Source organism: Urocitellus parryii, chromosome 7, assembly GCF_045843805.1.
Source record: "Urocitellus parryii isolate mUroPar1 chromosome 7, mUroPar1.hap1, whole genome shotgun sequence".
In the NCBI taxonomy this organism is placed as follows: domain Eukaryota; kingdom Metazoa; phylum Chordata; class Mammalia; order Rodentia; family Sciuridae; genus Urocitellus; species Urocitellus parryii.
The window spans coordinates 61,223,829-61,243,510 of record NC_135537.1 but is presented as its reverse complement, the minus strand read 5'-3'; the positions used below and the strand labels follow the sequence as shown (position 1 = coordinate 61,243,510).

The window sequence follows — 19,682 nt, the reverse complement described above, 5'->3', positions numbered from 1 at the left end:
TATCAAGTCTAGTAAACGCACGCCTGCTGCTCTGAGCCACACGGCTGAAATCTTTCTGGAGTAATCACAAGAATGGGCGAGAGAGGACTGCTGTGGCTGCTCAGCTCCAAGGCCGGCGTTTGCCTGGTAACAAGAGGATGGTGAACAGGCACGGGGTTGCAGTTGTGTAGAAAAAATGATTTCTGTTTGTTTTGTTTTCCACCCAGTGCTGGGATTCAATCCAGGGTCTCACACATTGCTAAGCAGAAGGAATGATTCTAATGTTCCACAGCACAATAGGGCGGCTATTATTGACATTGAGTTGTGTATTTCAAAATAGATAGTACAGAGGAGTTTGAAGAAATGATAAATGTTTATTTGTAATTTATATATATTTGTGTGTGTGTGTGTGTGTGTGTGTGTGTACACAAATCCAGTGCTTTTCTCTCCCCGGGTGGAGTCTGAACACCAGTCCTTACTCCAGTCCCACAGCACTGGCTTCTGGGCCATTTCAGCAAACAATGATTAATCTGTCATTTGGTAGAGGTGGGATGAAGGGGGCTTCTAACTGCTTTGTTGACCAAGTTTTGATAGTCCCTCCTTAAGACTTTCTCTTTATATATCAATTTTTGCTTATGTTTTAAAATTTACTCTTTGGTTGTTTTTGTAATACTAGGGATTGAACTCAGGACCTTGCACATGCTAGTCAAGCTCTGTTTCCCTGAGTGACACCCCCAGCCCCATGAGCCAATTTTTAGAGTACTGAATTGGGCTCCTTTGAAGATTTTTCTTCACCTCTGACAGTCAAGTGTGCAGCAAAAAATAGTTACCCACCAAATGCTCATAATACATCCTTTCTTTTGGGGACCCCAGGCAGTTAGGCAAAACCATGAAACTAGTTCAGGTCAGTGAAATGGGAACAGAAATGCCGTGTGTTATTTACAAGCTGTGAAAGAGAAAAGCCCGCAGGCTGTCTTCTGGAATCTTCCTTTCCTTGCTCCAGCAACCAAGACCAACCCTGGAAGTTCCAGATGGCACAGCGACAAGATGGTGGAGCCTCTGCCCCTGGGCTTCAGAGGGACTACAGAGAACAGACCCATAATGGACACACAGTGTGAGTGAGAAATAGACCTATGTGCTGTGAAGCCACTGAGATTTGGGGATTAGCATGTTATTTAAGCATAGCCTGACAAACCACCCTAATATGCACATAGTTCATACTGCTCAGAGCTCTGCAGCCAAAAAATCTGTTGTGAATTTAAATAAATGATAGATGACATAAAAGGATTCTCTTTGGTGACTCAATGGAAAACTTGCTTTAGCAGGCTCTTACAACTGTAATCCTAATAGTTTACATATAAAACATTCTGCTTCAAGACAAAGTTATCAGTTGGATAAGAAGCTGATTTTTTGGAAGAGATGGGAGATCATACTGGCATTCTTGCTACAATTCTCAAAAAAAAAATTCAAAGACAAATTAATTTCAATCCAACACACTTTATTCTTTTCTTTTTTTATTTTTTTTTACCTTAATTTTCAATGATCAAGTATTCAAGATGTTGTAAACCAAGGTTTATTAGTACACTGACAATCGGTTTCATCGAGCACAAGAAAATCGAACATCTTTTAAATTATCCTAACAGGTCTCCAAATAAATATTAATCCTAAAAATCACAAAATCAAACTTTTTATTTAACAAACTAAAAACAGCCTTTCGTCACAAGCACACCTCTACACAGAAAAATCACGCACACAGATCACACGCTCCACTGAGATCCTAACGCCAGTTTATCCGACATGATATTTATTGGACACGGTATTTATTGGACACGGTATTACGTTTCCTTAAACTAAAATGTTAGAGGTTGATCTTCCCACTTCATGCTTCTAAATTAACAGTTGGTGTTTGGGGTAGAGGTATATATCTTCAGTAAAATGCCCACTATCAAGTTTTATCAATAATTCTTATTTTTAATTTCTAGATACAAACTTGAAGCTTCTTTCATTCACCACTTTGGTTTAATATGATCTTACAATTACTTTAGCCTTCAATAACCGTTTCTCCTTCAATTTTGACATGTAGAATACACTACCAGGAAAAGACGACACCCTCAAAACCCCACTGCTAAAAACACCTCACGGGGCTGTAGGGTTTTTAGAGGAGAACTAAGAAAAGATCATGGGAAATAGTTTTATTTTACCTTTCTCTGAAATTATTTTTAGCAGCTGATTATGCTGGCTGGCTAAACTAAATATCAAAAGCACTGAGTTTTCCATAGAAAAGTATCCCCTCCTGAACTCTTCATTTTTGCAGCATAGAGTTCATACATTAACTGTTGAAATGAGAGTAATGGGTGCTTCTTTTCTGGGTATTTTTCCAGACTTCCAAATGCAAAGCACATGCAACCCTTTATCAGTGAAATACTGTGAATTCAGTAGTGAACATGCATCATTTTTAGCACCAAGGCATTTTTTTTTCAAGATTGCAGAAGCAAACAGCTAAGGAAGGTTTTGGTCACATTAGAACCCTCCCTAGGGCTGAGTTAAAATGAAGTGCTTAAAGTGAAACCTCTTTAAACATACACACATCTGATTCCAACGCAACAAGAAGTCTGAGACACATGTAGTCAGCAGCAATCCTGGAAGATGAAGGAGAGAAGACAGAAAAGATAAAGTGCACAAGGAAACTAATCTCGCCTGCCAGCCACACATTCCCTTTATTATGGAAGAGGAAACACTGATGTGTAAAGGCTACCTACTAGTCTGTCAAACAGAGCATTTGTAAGCTGTCCTCTAGGCAATTCTGGGGTTACACAGTATTTAGATATCTGCTACTTAGAATACTCAGTATGCACCTATTTATCAATGGTTAAGAGTCTTGTTCTCTATCATCTATGATATTTTAAGCACACACACAGGCCACCACCCTAGGGCTGGACTAACCTCCTGTTCCCTGGTACAATACAGAATTCCCACAAAGATTTCAGGTCTATCCAAACTGTGAAGCTTCTCCCTTGTGCACAAAGGGTTTCTACAAAACAAGCTTAAAAAAAAAAAAAAAAGAAAAAGAAAGAAAAGAAAAAACATTCTGGCTCCAAGTCCACCAAAGAATGCAAGCTGGGGTTGTGGACTGAAGAAACATTTTCTCAATGGTTAGTGAACATATAGGATGGCCATGACCTACACAAGCCCTACAGGGCCGGGGAAGGGAGGAAGCAGCTCCCTAGCTCCCTTCTCTGAAGCCTGATTCTTCCAAGTCATGTGTGTGAGAAATAAAAAGTCTGGCGGCCCATTTTCAAAATATTTATTTATACCAATTCAGCCTTAATTGAGTCCAACTGTAGCCATTCTAACTGTAGTCCTTCCCCTTTGTCTGCCCCAATTTTAAAATTAACCAATCAGGTAAGTTGTAACCCTGAGATCTCCAATCAGGGCAAAGGGCAGCGCTAAGACTTAGAAATGCACGGACTGACTGCGGGGTAAGCCTGCAGGCCGTTCTGATAGCTCCTGGTTCTGGCATAAGTAAAGCTTTGCCTTGCCCACCCATTTTGGAGCACGAGTTTGATTTCTGGCGGCACCTCTTTATTTCTACCATGTGCTGCAGTGCACTGTCACAGCACTAAAGGTAACAATCAGGGTCAGTGGTTTGGTTTGTATTTTTGTATATAGTCATTTTTTATAAATTTTTTAAAATATTTATTAGTTTTAGGTGGACACAAAATCTTTTTTTTTTTTTTGAGAGAGAGAGAGAGAGAGAGAGAGAGAATTTCAATATTTATTTTCCAGTTTTCGTCGGACACAACATCTTTGTTTTTTTATATGTGGTGCTGAGGATGGAACCGGGCCGCACGCATGCCAAGCGAGCCCGCTACCGCTTGAGCCACATCCCCAGCCCCACAAAATTTTTATTTTACATTTATGTGGTGCTGAGGATGGAACCCAGTGCCTCCTGCATGCTAAGTGAGCGCTCTACCACTGAGCCACAACCCCAGCCCTTCATTTTTAAGTCTTTACTAGGAATCTTAAAACTCATGTTTGCCAATAATAGTAACAGAAAGGTTAATATTCTGAAGGAAAGAAAAAGAAATACATGTGAAATCCCAAAGCTCCCATTCAACAAATCTGAACTCTTCAGAAGTTCTGCTGAAACTAGATGTTAACACCCAAATTGGATTTGTTCTATGTTAAATATGAACTATAAAAATATTTGAGGTATTGTTTTGACAAGTGATTTTTAATATTACACTTGGCTAAACAAATGAAATTTACTTTGAAAAATCTAGTTAAACATCAAATGCTGATGGTTCCTACAGGTGTTTTCTACGATCTACACAAAGAAATAATAATGTCTTTATTCTTCAGAAACAGTAATACATAAAATAATGAAATCACCTCACTATTTTACAATCACATCTTGCTTTATTAACCAAAAGCTATTTTCAGCATTAGGTAGCATAAAAAGTGAACAGTGTAGTAAGAGAAACCTATATATGAATTTGCCCCTCTGTACAATTCTAAATAAGTTACTTTACTTTTCACATTCACATCTATTTTTTAAAATTAACAAAAACAAGGTTGGGGGTGTAGCTCCTTGGTGGAGTCTGTGCTTAGCACATGTGAGGCCCTGAGTTCAATCCCAGCACCACCAAAAAACAATAAAAACAATAAACTCCTTGCAAGTTATTAAAAGGATGAAGATGAATGATGTACATTTAAGTGTTTGACAAAATAGCACTAAAAATAGTCAACACTCCGCAAATGATCATTTGTGTCCTCTCTGCTTCTCCTTTCCTCTCACTCCCCAAACCATGATTCTGAGTGACTGTTAACTGTTTTCAAGAAATAAATCTACCTACCAGGAATAAGGATTTTATACCAATGAACATAACCAAGAATATGTTCCAACCACCCACCCACTCTTTGGGTGTTTCTAAATTAATGGACTCAAGGATTATATTTGCATATTAAAGGCAAATAATACAGTAATTTACAGAGCTGATAAAGGAACAAGATGACCTTTTGCCAGAACAAGTAATTTGAAGCCTATGTGCATGAAGAGTAGCAATTAAAACTTCTAATAGGAGTGTGACTATAAAGTAACATGACCAATTTATTAACAAACACATAAGACCTTATATACACAGTTAGATGGTATCATCCACAAAATAGCCGCTTAGCTGGCTAGGTCACATTCCAATTATGCTACCAGAGCTCAAAGCATTTGGGGAACAATTCTGAATTGGTATTATTATTATTATTATTCCAAAATAATCACTCCTTCAAGACTTATACTACTTATTCTACATTTTTACCAACAACACAGCAATGATACACCTAATATATATATATATATAAGTATCAGGAAGTACAATATTAACATGTGGTGCACATTTCTGGTCAATTTCTTTGAGCTCTGGCCCAATCACCCCAAAAGATTCCGTGGATTTCAGAGGCTAATTGGTTAATAGTACCTGACAAGTAGCTGGTGCCCAGTCGATGACTGCGGAACTGGTGGCCTTTTGAGGAAGAACAATAATTACCCATGGTGAGTCCAACAATCTTAATACCAAGAAACAGTGCCAATTCCACCAGAAGTCTCTTAGTGTGGTATCTTAATGATCAGAGAAAAATTAAGAAACCACCACCCCTCCTACACATCTACAGCTCCAACACTAAAGGAAAGTTTCCATTCTAAAAAGAATCAAGGTCTTCCACAGAGGTAAAGAGGAACCCTGAGTCCCCAGAGAAGACACTGGGTTCATCAGCAACGTGTTCCAAACCGTCGGTGTGCACCACATTGACCAAAGTTTGACAGATACCAGTGGAACTACAATCTTAGCCCAGCAAGAGAGCCAAGCCCAGGCAGGGGATGAATGGAAGTCCCTGTCACCTGAGACACTTGCAGACTTTGTTTAATGTAACAGTGATGACCCTCTCCGCAAACTGCTTGCAACCAAGAGAACCATTTGAACAATGTCATTCCTAAGTGAAGAGGAAAATACTCTGTACCAAGGAACAGACACATGATTTCACCTGTGAAGCCTCACAAGGATGATTCAGCCAAAAAGCCTGACCACTGTTGTATGGAAGAGGGCCAACCAGACAAGAACACGTTTCCCAAGTTAGCTCTATACCTGCATAGGCTTATGTAGAAAGACTACACAATTCTATTTGTGTTTGGACCTTTCAGTCTCTCACAGTTAAAGCTCATGAGTAACTTTCTGTCAGTCCATTAGTGCTGTCAGGAGGCACCTATCTCAAGAAGCACATAAAAAGCATCCTATGCGGCGCCTAAGTCTAAATGATATGCTGGGAGGTTCTGGAAAGAATGATGGATAAGGAACCCAAAGTGCATTTAAAAACAGAAAAATCCTCTCTCAAAATCACGGCAGGCATTCCACTGGAAGGAAGGAAAGGTAAATCAAACTGACTCTAACTCTGATAAAGTCGAATTCATGTCTACTTTAAGACTGGCGTAGTTTAAATCATTTTCTCTACTTAGGATCATATTTCAGGTCCAGCCCACAGATCTCCCTCCTCCTGTATTCAAAGTGACTTTCATATCCCAGGTTTAGCTTTCCTGATTTAATTACTCATTTCCAGCAGCAGCCACAGCAATTTTCTGTACAGAAAGAAAGAAAACAATACAGATTTCTCCAGTGCTTTAAGCATGTAACTAAAATGCTCAGGTGGGACTCAATCTTACCTCTGGAGTTTCTTCTTCGCCTATTTTGAATGTCAAGGTTGCAATTCTTAACTAATCTTATGTCAGTCCTTACGAGCTAAAGGGATTTCTGCAGCAATTTCCTTGGATGAGAAAGCCATCAGTTTCTTTCTTCATCATGCATCTCAAATTAATTTCTAGCCATGTCATGTAGCATACTAGTTTTAAAGCCCCTTATAAAGAATTCTGGAGTTTGTATTCAAGCCTTCAGATTTATGATTCAGCAGCCTCTAACTACCTTATGATGGGGAAGACAAACTGAAAGAGAATGTGTCCTATGAAATGACATAGCTATTCCTCTCACCATGCTCTCCATGTGGTTCCTTTGAAGCATCCGAAAAAGTCTACCTGATTGACAGCTCCGCTATGGCTTAAAATGCTATTAACAGTACTTTAAGGAACCTCAGCTTCTTCCTCTTTTCAAAATCATATCTGCTTTATTCTCTATAAGCAAAAGTAACATGCTGCACTGAACATTTTTCCAATTAAATTGCATAGTTGAGGCAGATTCATTTGTGCTTTGTAGCAGAACTCACAGTAGGTGTTCATGTCTAAAAACTTGGATTTGCAAGGTCATGGTCAGGTTCACCTTTGTTAGGAGTGTATGCTAATGATATGCAGGGCCATTGCCTTTCCCACGATTTGGGTTAACCAGGGACCTCAGCCTTATGCCATATTGGAGCATGAGCATTAAATTAACATAGCAAAAGTGGTAACAAATGTATCTAAACTCCTCCTTGGAGAAAAGAGGGGAAAGGCTCTCAGTCTAGTTGAGGTATCCAGCCCTCAATCGACAGTGGCTGTGTATACTGAGTTTTGTTGGTTTGAGGATTGTATCTGTTGAGGTTAAAAAAAGAGAGAAGGCACAGGTGTTTCTCAAGCCACCATATTCAACTCAACCAACAAAACAAGTCTTCCATGTTCAAGCTTCGGGAGTGAGGCTACATGGCAGCAGGGCTCTCTTCCAGCCCTGGGTCTGGAGAACTTATTGCTTCTGGGAAGGGCCCCGGGTAGGTCTGTGCTGTGTATGGGATCCCTTTTTGTAGAGCAGTTTCTTCGTGGAATTCTCCCTGGGTGCTGAAGGCTGGACATGATCTAGTCCAGGCATACTTCTCGGCTTTGTTGGGCTGGCCCACGAGCTCACTCACGGTGCTCAGAGGGAATTCTCTGCACCTCTGCCTCTGCAGTTCATCCTCTTTGTACTTTATGGAGTACCAGGCCAGAAAAATAAAAATAAAGCCAACAAATTTGAGGCCAGCCGCCAAACCAAAGTAGACAAAACGAAATGATGTCACGTTGTACTCCCAGCAAGAGCCCTGTACCCCACATTCCTGTTGCCAGAGCATGCAGGTGGTGTCAATAACTGCTCCAAAGTAGATCGGAGTAGGAATGTATGCTAGGGTTGGGGAGAGAAAGAAAACCATGAAGATTCAGTACATCTTATACAAGAAATCTGACTTGTAAATTAGCAAGGTACTTGTTTGCTCAAAAACCGGCTAAAGGGAGTGAATCTCTTGTGTTACTTGATTTTTTTAAGATATATCACAATTTATTTTAAAAACATTCACTAAATGGTGAACACTTAAAATCTTCCATGTTGCAACTCAGAATGTGTTACTGGTTTTTAGGATTGTTAAAAAGTGTCTAGTGTGTGTGTGTGTGTGTGTGTGTGTGTGTGCAAACACATATATAATCATCACATTGTACACTTCAGATACATTTTTTATTTGTCAGTTATAATTCAATAAAGCTGGAAAATGTCTATTGTTAAGGATGCAGCTACAGAATCCTTTTAAACTTCTAAAAACTGGATTTTGTCATTAAATACTTAAGAGGCTAGAACACTTCATTGCCCACCAAAATTCAGTACACCTAATTCTTGTGGGCTGAGTCCCAGTCCTTGGATGTAGAAAGAGGAGGAGGCAAGTCTTGTCCCTCTTTAGTCAGACACCACATCAGATGGCAATTTTAGTATAAGGGCGCTGAGGGTATGGAAATAATTATGGCATAAAATTCATCTTTGAAGCTTATAAAACATCCAGATGAGTAGCAGCTTTGTTGTTTGGGACACGGTAGAGACATTGCTTTGATCCCGGCAGACAAAGCCTACCCAGTAGATGTCCTTCATCACATGCTTTGTCAAATGTGCCCCGACCCCCAACTGGTTCATCTGACAAATATCTACCCCTCCTTTAAATTCCAGACTCAGAAACCACTCTGTGCCCATTGCGAGTTGTTTATTAACTATCACATACTGTTTTATTAAATCATTGGTCAATTTGTCACCCCAATGGCACAGCCACACCTTTTATGCTTTCCTGCCCAAGGATCTATCAGGACAGCCAGAGAGCCTCAGCAAGAGGGCACAGAGGAGGCACTGGCTTAACTTTACCTCCAAATCCATCCCAAATAACCCCCAACTCCATGGCATCAGAGAGAAGCCGAGCAAAAGGAAGGAACTTTTTTTTTTCTTTTTCTATTCAGCCACCCCTTTGGTTAACAAATTTCCTTTTTGAAAATAATACTTTTTAGTTTTCAATGCAAAGTATAACTATGTGTACACATGTCCAAGTTTCCTTTAACCAGCATTCTTTTTAAAACCAGTACTTTCAAAGTCACCAGTAACAAAAGTCAAGCCACTCATTAAATGCAACTAGAAGCATTTTCCTTCTGGGCTTATTGGAAAGTGCCCATTAATGGAGTAGGCCATGAACCCCAACATTCACAAGGTGAGAATTCCAGAGAGGATTAATGCTTCAAATGGGGAAGACGATGCCATTTTGAAATGTTTTATTCTGCAAAACTGAAATTTGAATCAAAAACCCTTCCCCCCACCCCTGTGGAAAATAATAATGATTACTAGGGGGAAAACAGCAGCTGAAGAAAATGATAGGCTGACACTAAAGAAGGAAAAGATAAGCTTGATGAGGAAGTCAGTCGGCAACACACGGAGGCAACAGGCTTCTCTTCACAGGCCATTTCCCATTCGCTGTCCCAAGACCTCACTGGGGGGCATCACCTTTGAAAAATTATTCTTCCTATGCACTAAGGAATGCACATGTATTCTCTCTCTTTACCAAGATTTGAACCCACACTTGACAGTAATCTCTGGGTGTTGCTTTGGGAATTGATTATTCTTTTTAGAGTTTCTTTACCTCAAAAAACTTGGTATGTATAATCTTTGCTCAGTCCAAGTAAATTATTAAGAACAAGAAATTGAAATTTTCACAAGTAAAAGGAGCACCAATTTGTCTCCTTTCTAGATTAAAAAAGGAGTAAAGGGACCAAAATGCTAAGATAATAAACCGATTAAAAAATGTCTTCATTGAATATTTCCTACTGTGCAAAACTGTCTGGGGAATTTTGCCCAAGTTTATGTTCACAGTCAAAAAGAAACTGACCTAAAATCAGTTTTGTTGAGGTATTTTTTTTTCATCAAATAAACTTGTCAGCTTGTAGTTCAAATGGAAAAAAAAAAAAAGGAAATGTACCCTCACCACAAACCTGTAAAACTCCTAGCTACGAATGGTAACAAATGACTTGACTTGCCATTTTTAAAGGACAGTGAGTATTTGCCAGTTGCAAGGAGGAACTAAGAGGCACGCTTGGAAATTCAGGGACGTACCAAGTGTTCGCAACAACACAAACTGCATTCCCAGGGCAAAAGGTCTCTCCTCATCTTCCACAGACCTACAGTGAAGAAGAAAGAAATGTTTTAAAATGGTGGTCCCAAGAAAAGACATCAAATCAAGCCTGTTCTGTGCGGGGCGAGGGATCAACTGGATGCTGGGCAAACATATTCAATCCACTAGAATTTAGTAACAAAAGCCAAGAAGACTGCAGGTGGGAGCTCACAGAATAAAGGTCTCCCCAAAATGACTCAAAGGAAAGTCTGATTAGCTCTAACTGTTTCTTTGTAAGCCCTGGTCGAGGATCAAAGGATCTCAGCTGAAGGGGCAGAAGCCTCTCTGATTGGGCTTCCAAAATCAGTTCTTTTTAAAAATTTCATAAAATTTTAAACATACCATTCACTGTCTCTGTTCACCTAAATATTGCATTCCCTGTTTCTATTCACCTGTAATTTCCTGAATGGTAGAAGTGTCCAATGAAAACCACTCCCATAATTCTCCCAGAGGAGGAAAAAGGTAAAAGAAAGAAAGAATAAATGACCAAAAAATGTATATTAAAAAAAAAAAACAAGTCAAAAACCATAGAAAGCCAGTGCCATGAGATATGCCTGTAATCCCAACAGCTCAGAGGCTGAGGCAGGAGGATCGTAAGTTCAAAGCCAGTCTCAGCAGTAGTGAGGTACTAAGCAACTCTGTGAGACCCTGTCTCTAAATAAAAAAGACACAATAGGGCTGGAGATTTGGCTCAGTGGTTGAATGCCCCTGAGTTCAATCCCTGGTACCCCACCCCCCAAAAAAAGAAAGACTAAGCTCCTCCCAGCCACATTTTCTGTTTTTTAATTAAACAAAGTGAAAAATGATATTACTTAACTAAGCAAATATATTAATGATTCTTATGGTTTGTTAAATGGTGGACCCGGCATGGTGGTTCCAGCTAACTGGAAGGCTGGGGTGGGAGAGGTGATTGATACCAGAGGCTCTCAACCCATCTGGACAACCTAGAAGACCCTGTCTCAAGCAAAACAATGACATACCTTATCCTTTCTATCCCTTAAACAATGGAAAATTTCTGAGGACCAGTGTCTTTGTTGTCTTTTCTCTAAATTCTTTATGCCTCATAGCAAATTGCCCAGTTTTGCCCATGTGGTTGTTGCTGTATAAATATCTGCCAGGGGGGAAGGGGTGACTAAACCAGGGGGCCTTTCCTGTGTTACCAGACTCCCAAGGAGCAGCTTTTCTGGGAAATGTCTCCCTCACTATCCCACAGGCAAGAAGTCAGAACATGAAGGTGCAACCTGCCCACTCTCAGTAAGGGTGACACATCAGCAGGTGCGTCCTGCCAGGTGCCCAGCACGGTGGGGTTCCAAGGAGCCAGAGGAAGAAGGAGGACTCCCTTCTTCACATCCTCATTGCGCTGCATCCCTAGTCCCCCTAAATCCACTAACAGTTTACTCTTCTTGCTCATCATGCTGCCCTTCCTTGCCCAGTGCAGCCCTTACTGTAAATACCAACACATTAATTCAAATGTGCCAGCATCAACATTTTTAATAGAACAAAATTAGCTTTCATATCTTCTTATAAACAACAACAACAAAAAAAAAAACAGGATATATAATACAGCAAAGAAAGCAAGATCCTGAATAAGTGGAAAATCACATTTCCCAGTCAAACTCTCTTTGATTCCATTCCAAAATTTTATATGATAGTAAAACTAATGAACTCAGCATTTCAAAATGCAGGCCCAGCATAAATCATCACTGACCCAGGAGGTACAGGACTGTCTACAAAGTTGGAGATAATAGCTTTTGTGGTATGCATGATTTAGCAACTTTACCAAATTACTTCCTGCCCCCCCTCCAGGGTCTGGCTTCCCTGCAGAGGTAACATGGGGGGTGGCTTTCAATTCCTGAAGTTGAGCCTCTGAGGTCAGAGACTTAAGGAACCAAAGAGACTAGAACCCAATCAAAGAAAGTTCTAGAATATGAAATGTTGCAACCATTCTTTCCCTTCCTGACATGGAAATACTCACCTCTCAAGCTCCCCAGGAGCACTCCCCTGCACCATGGAACCTCACTCTCCTCTCCACTGTGCCCCGTCATCCCTTGTCCTGGGATATATGCTCTGGTGATGCTATTTCATCTCCCACCCCTGGAGCCCAGTGCTGTTCTCACCTGAGTGTCACTATGATGGCTGACGGTTGGGCACATGCTGTGATGAAGGTGACTATGAAAAGAAAAACTAAGAATGGGATCAGGGTGTTGCAGGTCCGTTTGCACTTCCCTGACACAGCATAGCCATTCTCGTTGAGATACGTCTTAACGATGACCACTCGGAGCTGGCCTCGCTGTCCCACTGTGGGCGGGGTGATCACTTGTCTACTTTGGACGCAGGTGCATTCTGTATAATTCCGAATCTAAGTGAGCAAAATAAAGTTAGGTTGTGTGCCAATCAAAAGGAAAATGTGGCATAGGACTATTAAGACAAAGTGAACTAAAATATTCTACAATAGTTACTGCAGCATTTTAAAAATGCAAAATATTTCACTAAAAACACCTTCCTCGCTGATAATAGTAAGGAATCAAAGCATGTGTCTAACAATGTGAGCATCTGCCAGTTAAAATTGTTTAAACCTAAACTTTTCTAAGAAGCTGTCAACAACAATTCTATGATGTTTACATTCTGTAAGCTCAATTTGAGTTGTAAACTAAGCTGCTCAGATTGTTTGAAGTCTTGGGCTTTCCAATTATAAAAGCCCCTTAGAAACAGGAACCCAGCCTGATCTTTACGCATGCTTACCAGAGTACCTAGCACAACTCTGATCACCTACCACAATCCTGAGCACATAGTGGACCCGGGTCTAAAGTAAATATCTGCTAAATAAATGGAAAAGAATTCGTAACACAATAATGATGGCTTCAGTACAAATAATAGTGAGCTTCTCATTAGTTGTTCTAGTTTAAACACCTTTTGAATCTCCTTTAGTTATCTGGTGAACTCCAAGCTATGGATGAATAACCCAATCCATGAATGTAACTTAGGTCTGGTGACCATGGCCCTAGCTCAGTGCTGTTCCTAGACTTTATCTAGAAGCACTGCTGCACCCAAAATCACTTGTCCATTTTTTTTCCAACAAATATCTGTGAGTCCATTCTGACAGGCTAGATGCATTCAAGGGACTGACGCTACAGAAGAGTGAAAGAGACAAAATTCTGTTAACTACCAAAATTTTCTCAGTGAAGTGAAAAGTGAAACTTCATTGGGTGTTACTTATACAAAACCAAAATAAACCAACAAATGTTTACTCAGTCAATTAACCTTCCTTGCTTATTATGTTGCATTTTACTGAATCAAAATGTGAACTGGTCCCTGTGGTAAACACTTGGAACAACAGTAAGAAAGGGAGTAAAGGGGGTGCTGTTTGGCCAAGGACCTCCAGTCTTCTTAAAAGAAAGAGAGGAACCTGAGGAAGAGCTTGGTCACTGAGAGGGGTAGATCTCACCCTCCCTCTCAGCACACACTGGAGCTCACCAATTGCATACAGGGAATCAGAAACAGGATTCTCAATTTATCACTCTAGTTCTAAACTCGGAAATTAAAAAAAAAAATGGCATCTTCAAAACATCCAGTCGATGGTTTAATCCCTATCACCTGCGCAGAACAAGCAAATGCATATTAACCTTTCAATTAAAGCAGTGCCCTCCAATCTGTTCTTATGCAAAGAATAAAGCCAGGCTCCATAAAGAATGGAGTAGAATCCGCAAAACTTCTCCCACAGTATTACAACCTATTTATAACTCACAGAGGAGGGGATTCTCAAAATAGCCTCTTCTTGAACAGACAGAAATATCTTTACTCTGAATGTTAAAAAAAAAAAAAGAAAAGAAAAAGAAGTCTGAACCAACCAGTAGAACTCCATATCATGTACAATAACAAAACTGGGAAGTTATACTCCATGTATGTACAACGGGTCAAAATACGTTCTGTCCTCATGTATAAATAAAAAGAACAAATGAAAAATTCTTTAAAAGAGTCTGAACCAAACTGATAGTTTGTGAAAAATTGCCATTGCCCATCTTCCCAGAATCACGGGAGGTGCTTTCCTGTCTCTTCCACCAGCACAAACTATGGTCTTCTTGACCTTCAAATCCATTACAGGGGCCCTGTCAGAAAACAAATGGAAGGCCAGGAGCCCAACCTTATCAAGTTTCACTGAGTTGACATGGAATGTAAAGTAGAGAGGGCTGACATGGAATCAAATCTCTACACTTAAACACTCCCCAGCAAAACCATGAGAGCAACGCATCACTCCCTTTCCACAAGGTGTTTATCCGAAGTACTTTGTAGGTTATTTGGAGCCTCTCAAAAAAGGAGGCTGAAGTCCTCATGGTTGCATATGAATTCTATCACGTCCTTGTCACAGGACGTTGGATTAACAACAAAAGAGGAATTTAGGAAATCTACTCACCCCAGTGCTAAGATTACCACTGTTAACACAGCCAGCCAGACAGGGGTTAAAGTACGTGATTCCATCTGATCCACACACTGGCTCATATTCATGTATCTTACAACCACAATTCACATTGCAGCTTCCTGTCAGGTTCCTATGAGGCATGGTCAGAGAAGGTCTGAGAGAAAGGAAACAAGCCAGGAGCAGAATTAAAATGAAAGCAAGAGGAAACACCTTGATATTTAGTGATCTGTCCACATTAGCAAGGATGTTCCCATTCATCAAAGCCACAGCATGATGAAACAGCTGCCCTCCATCGTTACAGGAATTTACAACACAACATAAAAAGTTTCAGCTTTCTAGTATTGCAGATTCAGTAGTTTTTTTTTTAGATCAAATTATCTGTCCCAACTCAATTTTATCCTTCACCTTCATGCTACAGAACTGGTCCTATGTGTAGGCTCAATAATTTGAATTTTTATATAACTCCTCATTTACTGTAAGCCCTTGGCTCTATGTTTTAAAATATTTGGGCTGAAACTCCTTTTTAAATTTTTAAATTTATTACTGTTATTGTTATTATTATTACTATTATTATTAGTGTGCTGGGGATTGAGTCCAAGCCTTATGCATGCTAAGCAAACATTCTACCTTTCAGTCCTAGTGTAGTGTTTTGTTTTGTTTGGTTTGGTTTGGTTTGGTTTGGTACCAGAGATTGAACCCAGGGGCACTTAACCACTGAGCCACATCCCCAGCCCGTTTTATTTTTTATTTTGAGACAGGGTCTCACTAAGTTGCTTAGGGCCTCACTAAGTTACTGAGGCTGGCTTTGAACTTGCAATCCTCCTGCCTCAGCCTCTGAGCCCCTGGGATTACAGGTGTGCACCCACTGTGCCCAACTTTATATCACTTTTAATTAACATATAAGAATTGCACAAATTTACAGAGTACAATATGATGTTTCAATACTTGTATACATTATGTGATTATTAAATCAGGGTAATTAGCATATCCTTCATCTCAAACATTTATCAATTTCTTAAACTGTAAAATAGAGAAAATACTTTTCAGTATTGAACCAACAATATCATTGTGAGCATATAAATACATCAATCAGATTTATCAATATTGGTTCCTTTATTTTTTTTAATTTTTTTTTCTTTTTTTTAATTGGTTGTTCACAACATTACACAGCTCTTGACATATGTTTCATACATTAGATTCAAGTTGGTTATGAACTCCCATTTTTACCCCAAATACAGATTGCAGAATCTCATCTGTTACACATCCACATTTTTACATAATGCCCTATTAGTAACTGTTGTATTCTGCTATCTTTCCTATCCTCTACTATCCTCCCTCCCCTCCCCATTGGTTCCTTTAAACGAAAACTTTAGTGGTTCTTGAATAACTTCCAAAAGAAAGAGATGGAACCTGGGAAATCAAAAGGAATGATTTGCAAAGATGATTGATTAGAAATCACGTCACCAGTTGGATTCAAACAAGAATGATTAAACAGTTCTTTACTAAGTAATACCCAAATGAAGATGCACAATCAAATGTGGTGGGAATTTTTTTTCCATAATATCATGGAGTCTGATAGAAAGAAATGGTACGCTGTGAAAGCTCTCAGAAAATCAATTCTGGCAATCAGTATAAAGGGAGGGGGGAACCAGTGGAATACAGGGCAGGGGAGAGAAGTGTGAAATGTCAATGAGGAGCAGAGGCAGGCTGGTCCCCAGCGGAGACCACAGAGGAATGGAAGCAACCACAGTGCTCATAATCATGACTCTGTGCTTCTGTCATCATGCCACCCTCCATGAATCACCGATGAAATATTGTTCCTAAAGCTAAGTGACTTAGCAAAAGCATATCCTTCAATCATCCATCCATCACACATCCATTCAAAAAATATTTTGGAATGTCTGTTATGTGCCACAACCTATCTTTAATGACTATGTTAGTGCTATTTATCCAGTAGCATAGTCCATCCCAATCCTTATAGTAACCTATAAATTTAAAGTGTTGTTTGTTCCAAGGCTTCCCCCCACCCCGTGGCCTTTCACTGATAACTGAGTTCTCGGATGTCAGTGGGAGAAACAAATTCAAAGCAATATTGAAGTTCTATCAAGAAAGCCTTCTAACATGAAAGTGATATCAATCCTGTTCTTCATTCATGTCATTCCACAGAAAACAATTTATCACAAGACTTTGGTAACCATTATGTTCATTATTCTTCGTATCCAAACATTTTAAAGTTTGAATATACCTAAACAAAGTAACTCTAGACCAGTGGTTCTCGACTGGGTCATACCTCGCCATGAGAACATTTGGCAATGACAATTTTGGTTGTCACAACCAAGGGGACGCTATTGGTAACTAATAAGCAAAGACCAGGGATGCTGCCGAACATCATGCAATGCACAGCACATCCCCCTACCTCTCACAATAAAGAACAATCTGGACCAAATGTCAGTAATGCTAAGAATAAGACCTCAGACCAATGACCATATGCCAGGCCAACTACCTATCCCATCCCACTGAGGATGAAATGGCTTAGGACGCCATTAAGACATTCACCCTAAAGCTGAGTAGTGCATGTTAACTGCTATCACATGAAAAGTATTCAGTGGGCACTAATATTCTCTCTACCAGCTCTTTAAGAACCAAAATGCAAGCCAGGACCACATAAAATGGGTTTTACATGCCTGCATGCTTAGTCACGAAAAAATGGCAAGCTTCAATATTGTACCGAGGGTTACTAGTGTTGCTATATACTTGGTATTTCCTATTAACAAAGTGCTTTTACTTCATTTATGGCCACAGAGTTCAAAAACCTTGTCCTTTAAGAATATGTCCCTCCAAGAGGAAGGAACCTGAAGAAAACATCAACATGCTCGAGACACACTGACCACAGGAAGACAAAACCTCCACGAGGTTAGGAGACAGAGGCACAGTCTCAGGTCACCCTGGGTATGTTTGCTTTTCTTAGGGATCATGGGGATACAAAAAATGGTACCATATGAAAAGCTCTAAGAAAATCAAATTAGGCAACAAATTTAAGTACCAGTGAAAGGAAGTGGGCCTTCGTGAAAAGTCACTAGGGGAAAAGACAGTTTTGGAACAAAAGCAAAAGCTGCTGACGAGGTTCACCCTTTACACTATGCTGATTAAAATAGAAACTTTCTTCAGAAATAATGTCTTCTTTGATTTTAATTCACTCTCCAGAAAACAGCCTAGGTTCTAATAATAGTGCAAGCCTTTAAACCTGAATAACAATATTTCACTAACAAGAAATGAACCCGGGATGGCAGCAGAAATGCACACGAAGTACTTACTGTGGACTGCACTTACCCTTGGGCACAGGGTCCATGCACCACCTTTCCAAAGAAATGAAAGCATGTCTGGCAACATAGTTGCTTTCCAAATGAAATATTCATTGTAACTCACAAATCAATATAAGTTTTGATTTCAAATAAGGCAAAGGGCCTTGCTAGCAAATGCCTCATAATTGCATGTTCCAAACTGCTGGCTTGAGAGTCACACATTTATATTACTACAAAAATCATGGAATTGTAGAGATAGAGAGATGGAAGGGGTCTCTGAGATTAGCTAGTATGTTTGCTGATTTTAAAGAATAAGGAATTCTAAGAGATGGAGTGATGTGCCCCACAATCATTGAGGCCTCAAGAAAATCTAAGGAGACAAAAGAGAGGTAGAGGGAGTTAGAAGGAAAATATAACAGCAATATTGCCCCACTTCTATTAAACCAATATTTATTTAAAGTGATATATAGAAACAGAACAGATTTTAATATAAGTAAAAAAAAAATCTCTGCTGTAAGGCCATTACACCTGGGTATGTAAGAACACAGTTGCCCTAAACGCACACACACACACACACACACACACACACACACACACACACACCAGCAGTTGTGTCCCATCATCCTACCCTAAGACCTAAAAACCACTTAACTTCCCCAGCTAACACACTTCTTCTGGTGTCTATAATTCAATGAGGAGTTCCCTCATCTTTTTGTCCTCATTTCTCCCTATTAAAAGATATGACAATTAGGAACCTGTACAAACTGTGTTCAAGTTTCATGGAGGAAAGGAATATGATCCACCCACTGAAATACACTAATCAGTTAGGGGGGAAATGTACACTTGTCATAATTTCTTAATATTTATCAATTGATCTCAGCCCTCAAGAAAACTTCAATTAGAATGTCTCAACTCCACTTAAATTTTTGGCTTTGTATTAAAATTCTTCCTTGATTATATAAAGCTATGCAACTTCAGATTTATAGTTATTATTATCCTGATACTCATCATTATCACTTAAAACTCACATTAACAGAGCTCTATTTTTCCTCTATACAGTGTGCACTGAGATCTCTACACATAAGTTAGCTCATTCATTCCTCATGAGAATTACAATTGCTCTTGCTGATCAAGCAAAGAAATTGGATTTGAGAGGGCAGGTACTACCAAAGTCACATATCCATCTAGAATGAGTCAGAAATGGACTTAAATCCAGTTTTATCTACCTCCATAGTGTGTCCTCTCAAGTCTCTATGCTAGCAGGGCAGTTTTATGTAACTGTCCACAGTTTTGCTTTCTCTAACACAAGGTCTTCTGGTTGGTTTATCCTGCTTCCTTCTTCCTGGAGAAGGTTCTAATGTTGCTTTCGTGACACCGCTTTCAGTGATCCTGAGTACTAGGCTTAGAAAGACCTGGGTGCAATTCCATCTCCACAATTCACAAAGGGGATGAACTTTGGATTTTACATTTGTAAAATAGATATCCAAATATCTCCATCACACAGTTGTAAAAGGGATTTGGTAAATAAACATATGTCCAGTGTCTAGCAATGTGCCTCGAACATACAGGCTCTAAGG

At 39.6% G+C, this 19,682-nt stretch overlaps 1 protein-coding gene across 2 annotated transcripts in view; it reads right to left on the bottom strand.

Moving 5' to 3' along the window:
• Nucleotides 1–1,538: 1,538 nt before the first annotated feature.
• Nucleotides 1,539–19,682, bottom strand: part of Slco5a1 (solute carrier organic anion transporter family member 5A1) — a 136,288-nt gene continuing 118,144 nt past the window's right edge. For both annotated transcript variants that reach the window (XM_026397286.2, XM_026397287.2), the window contains 4 exons: nucleotides 14,798–14,957; nucleotides 12,504–12,745; nucleotides 10,329–10,393; nucleotides 1,539–8,099 (listed from right to left, as the gene is read on the bottom strand). In XM_026397286.2, coding sequence (XP_026253071.2) covers nucleotides 7,645–8,099; nucleotides 10,329–10,393; nucleotides 12,504–12,745; nucleotides 14,798–14,957 — 922 coding nt within the window. In that variant the 3' untranslated portion in view covers nucleotides 1,539–7,644. The remainder of the gene's footprint in view (nucleotides 8,100–10,328; nucleotides 10,394–12,503; nucleotides 12,746–14,797; nucleotides 14,958–19,682) is intronic.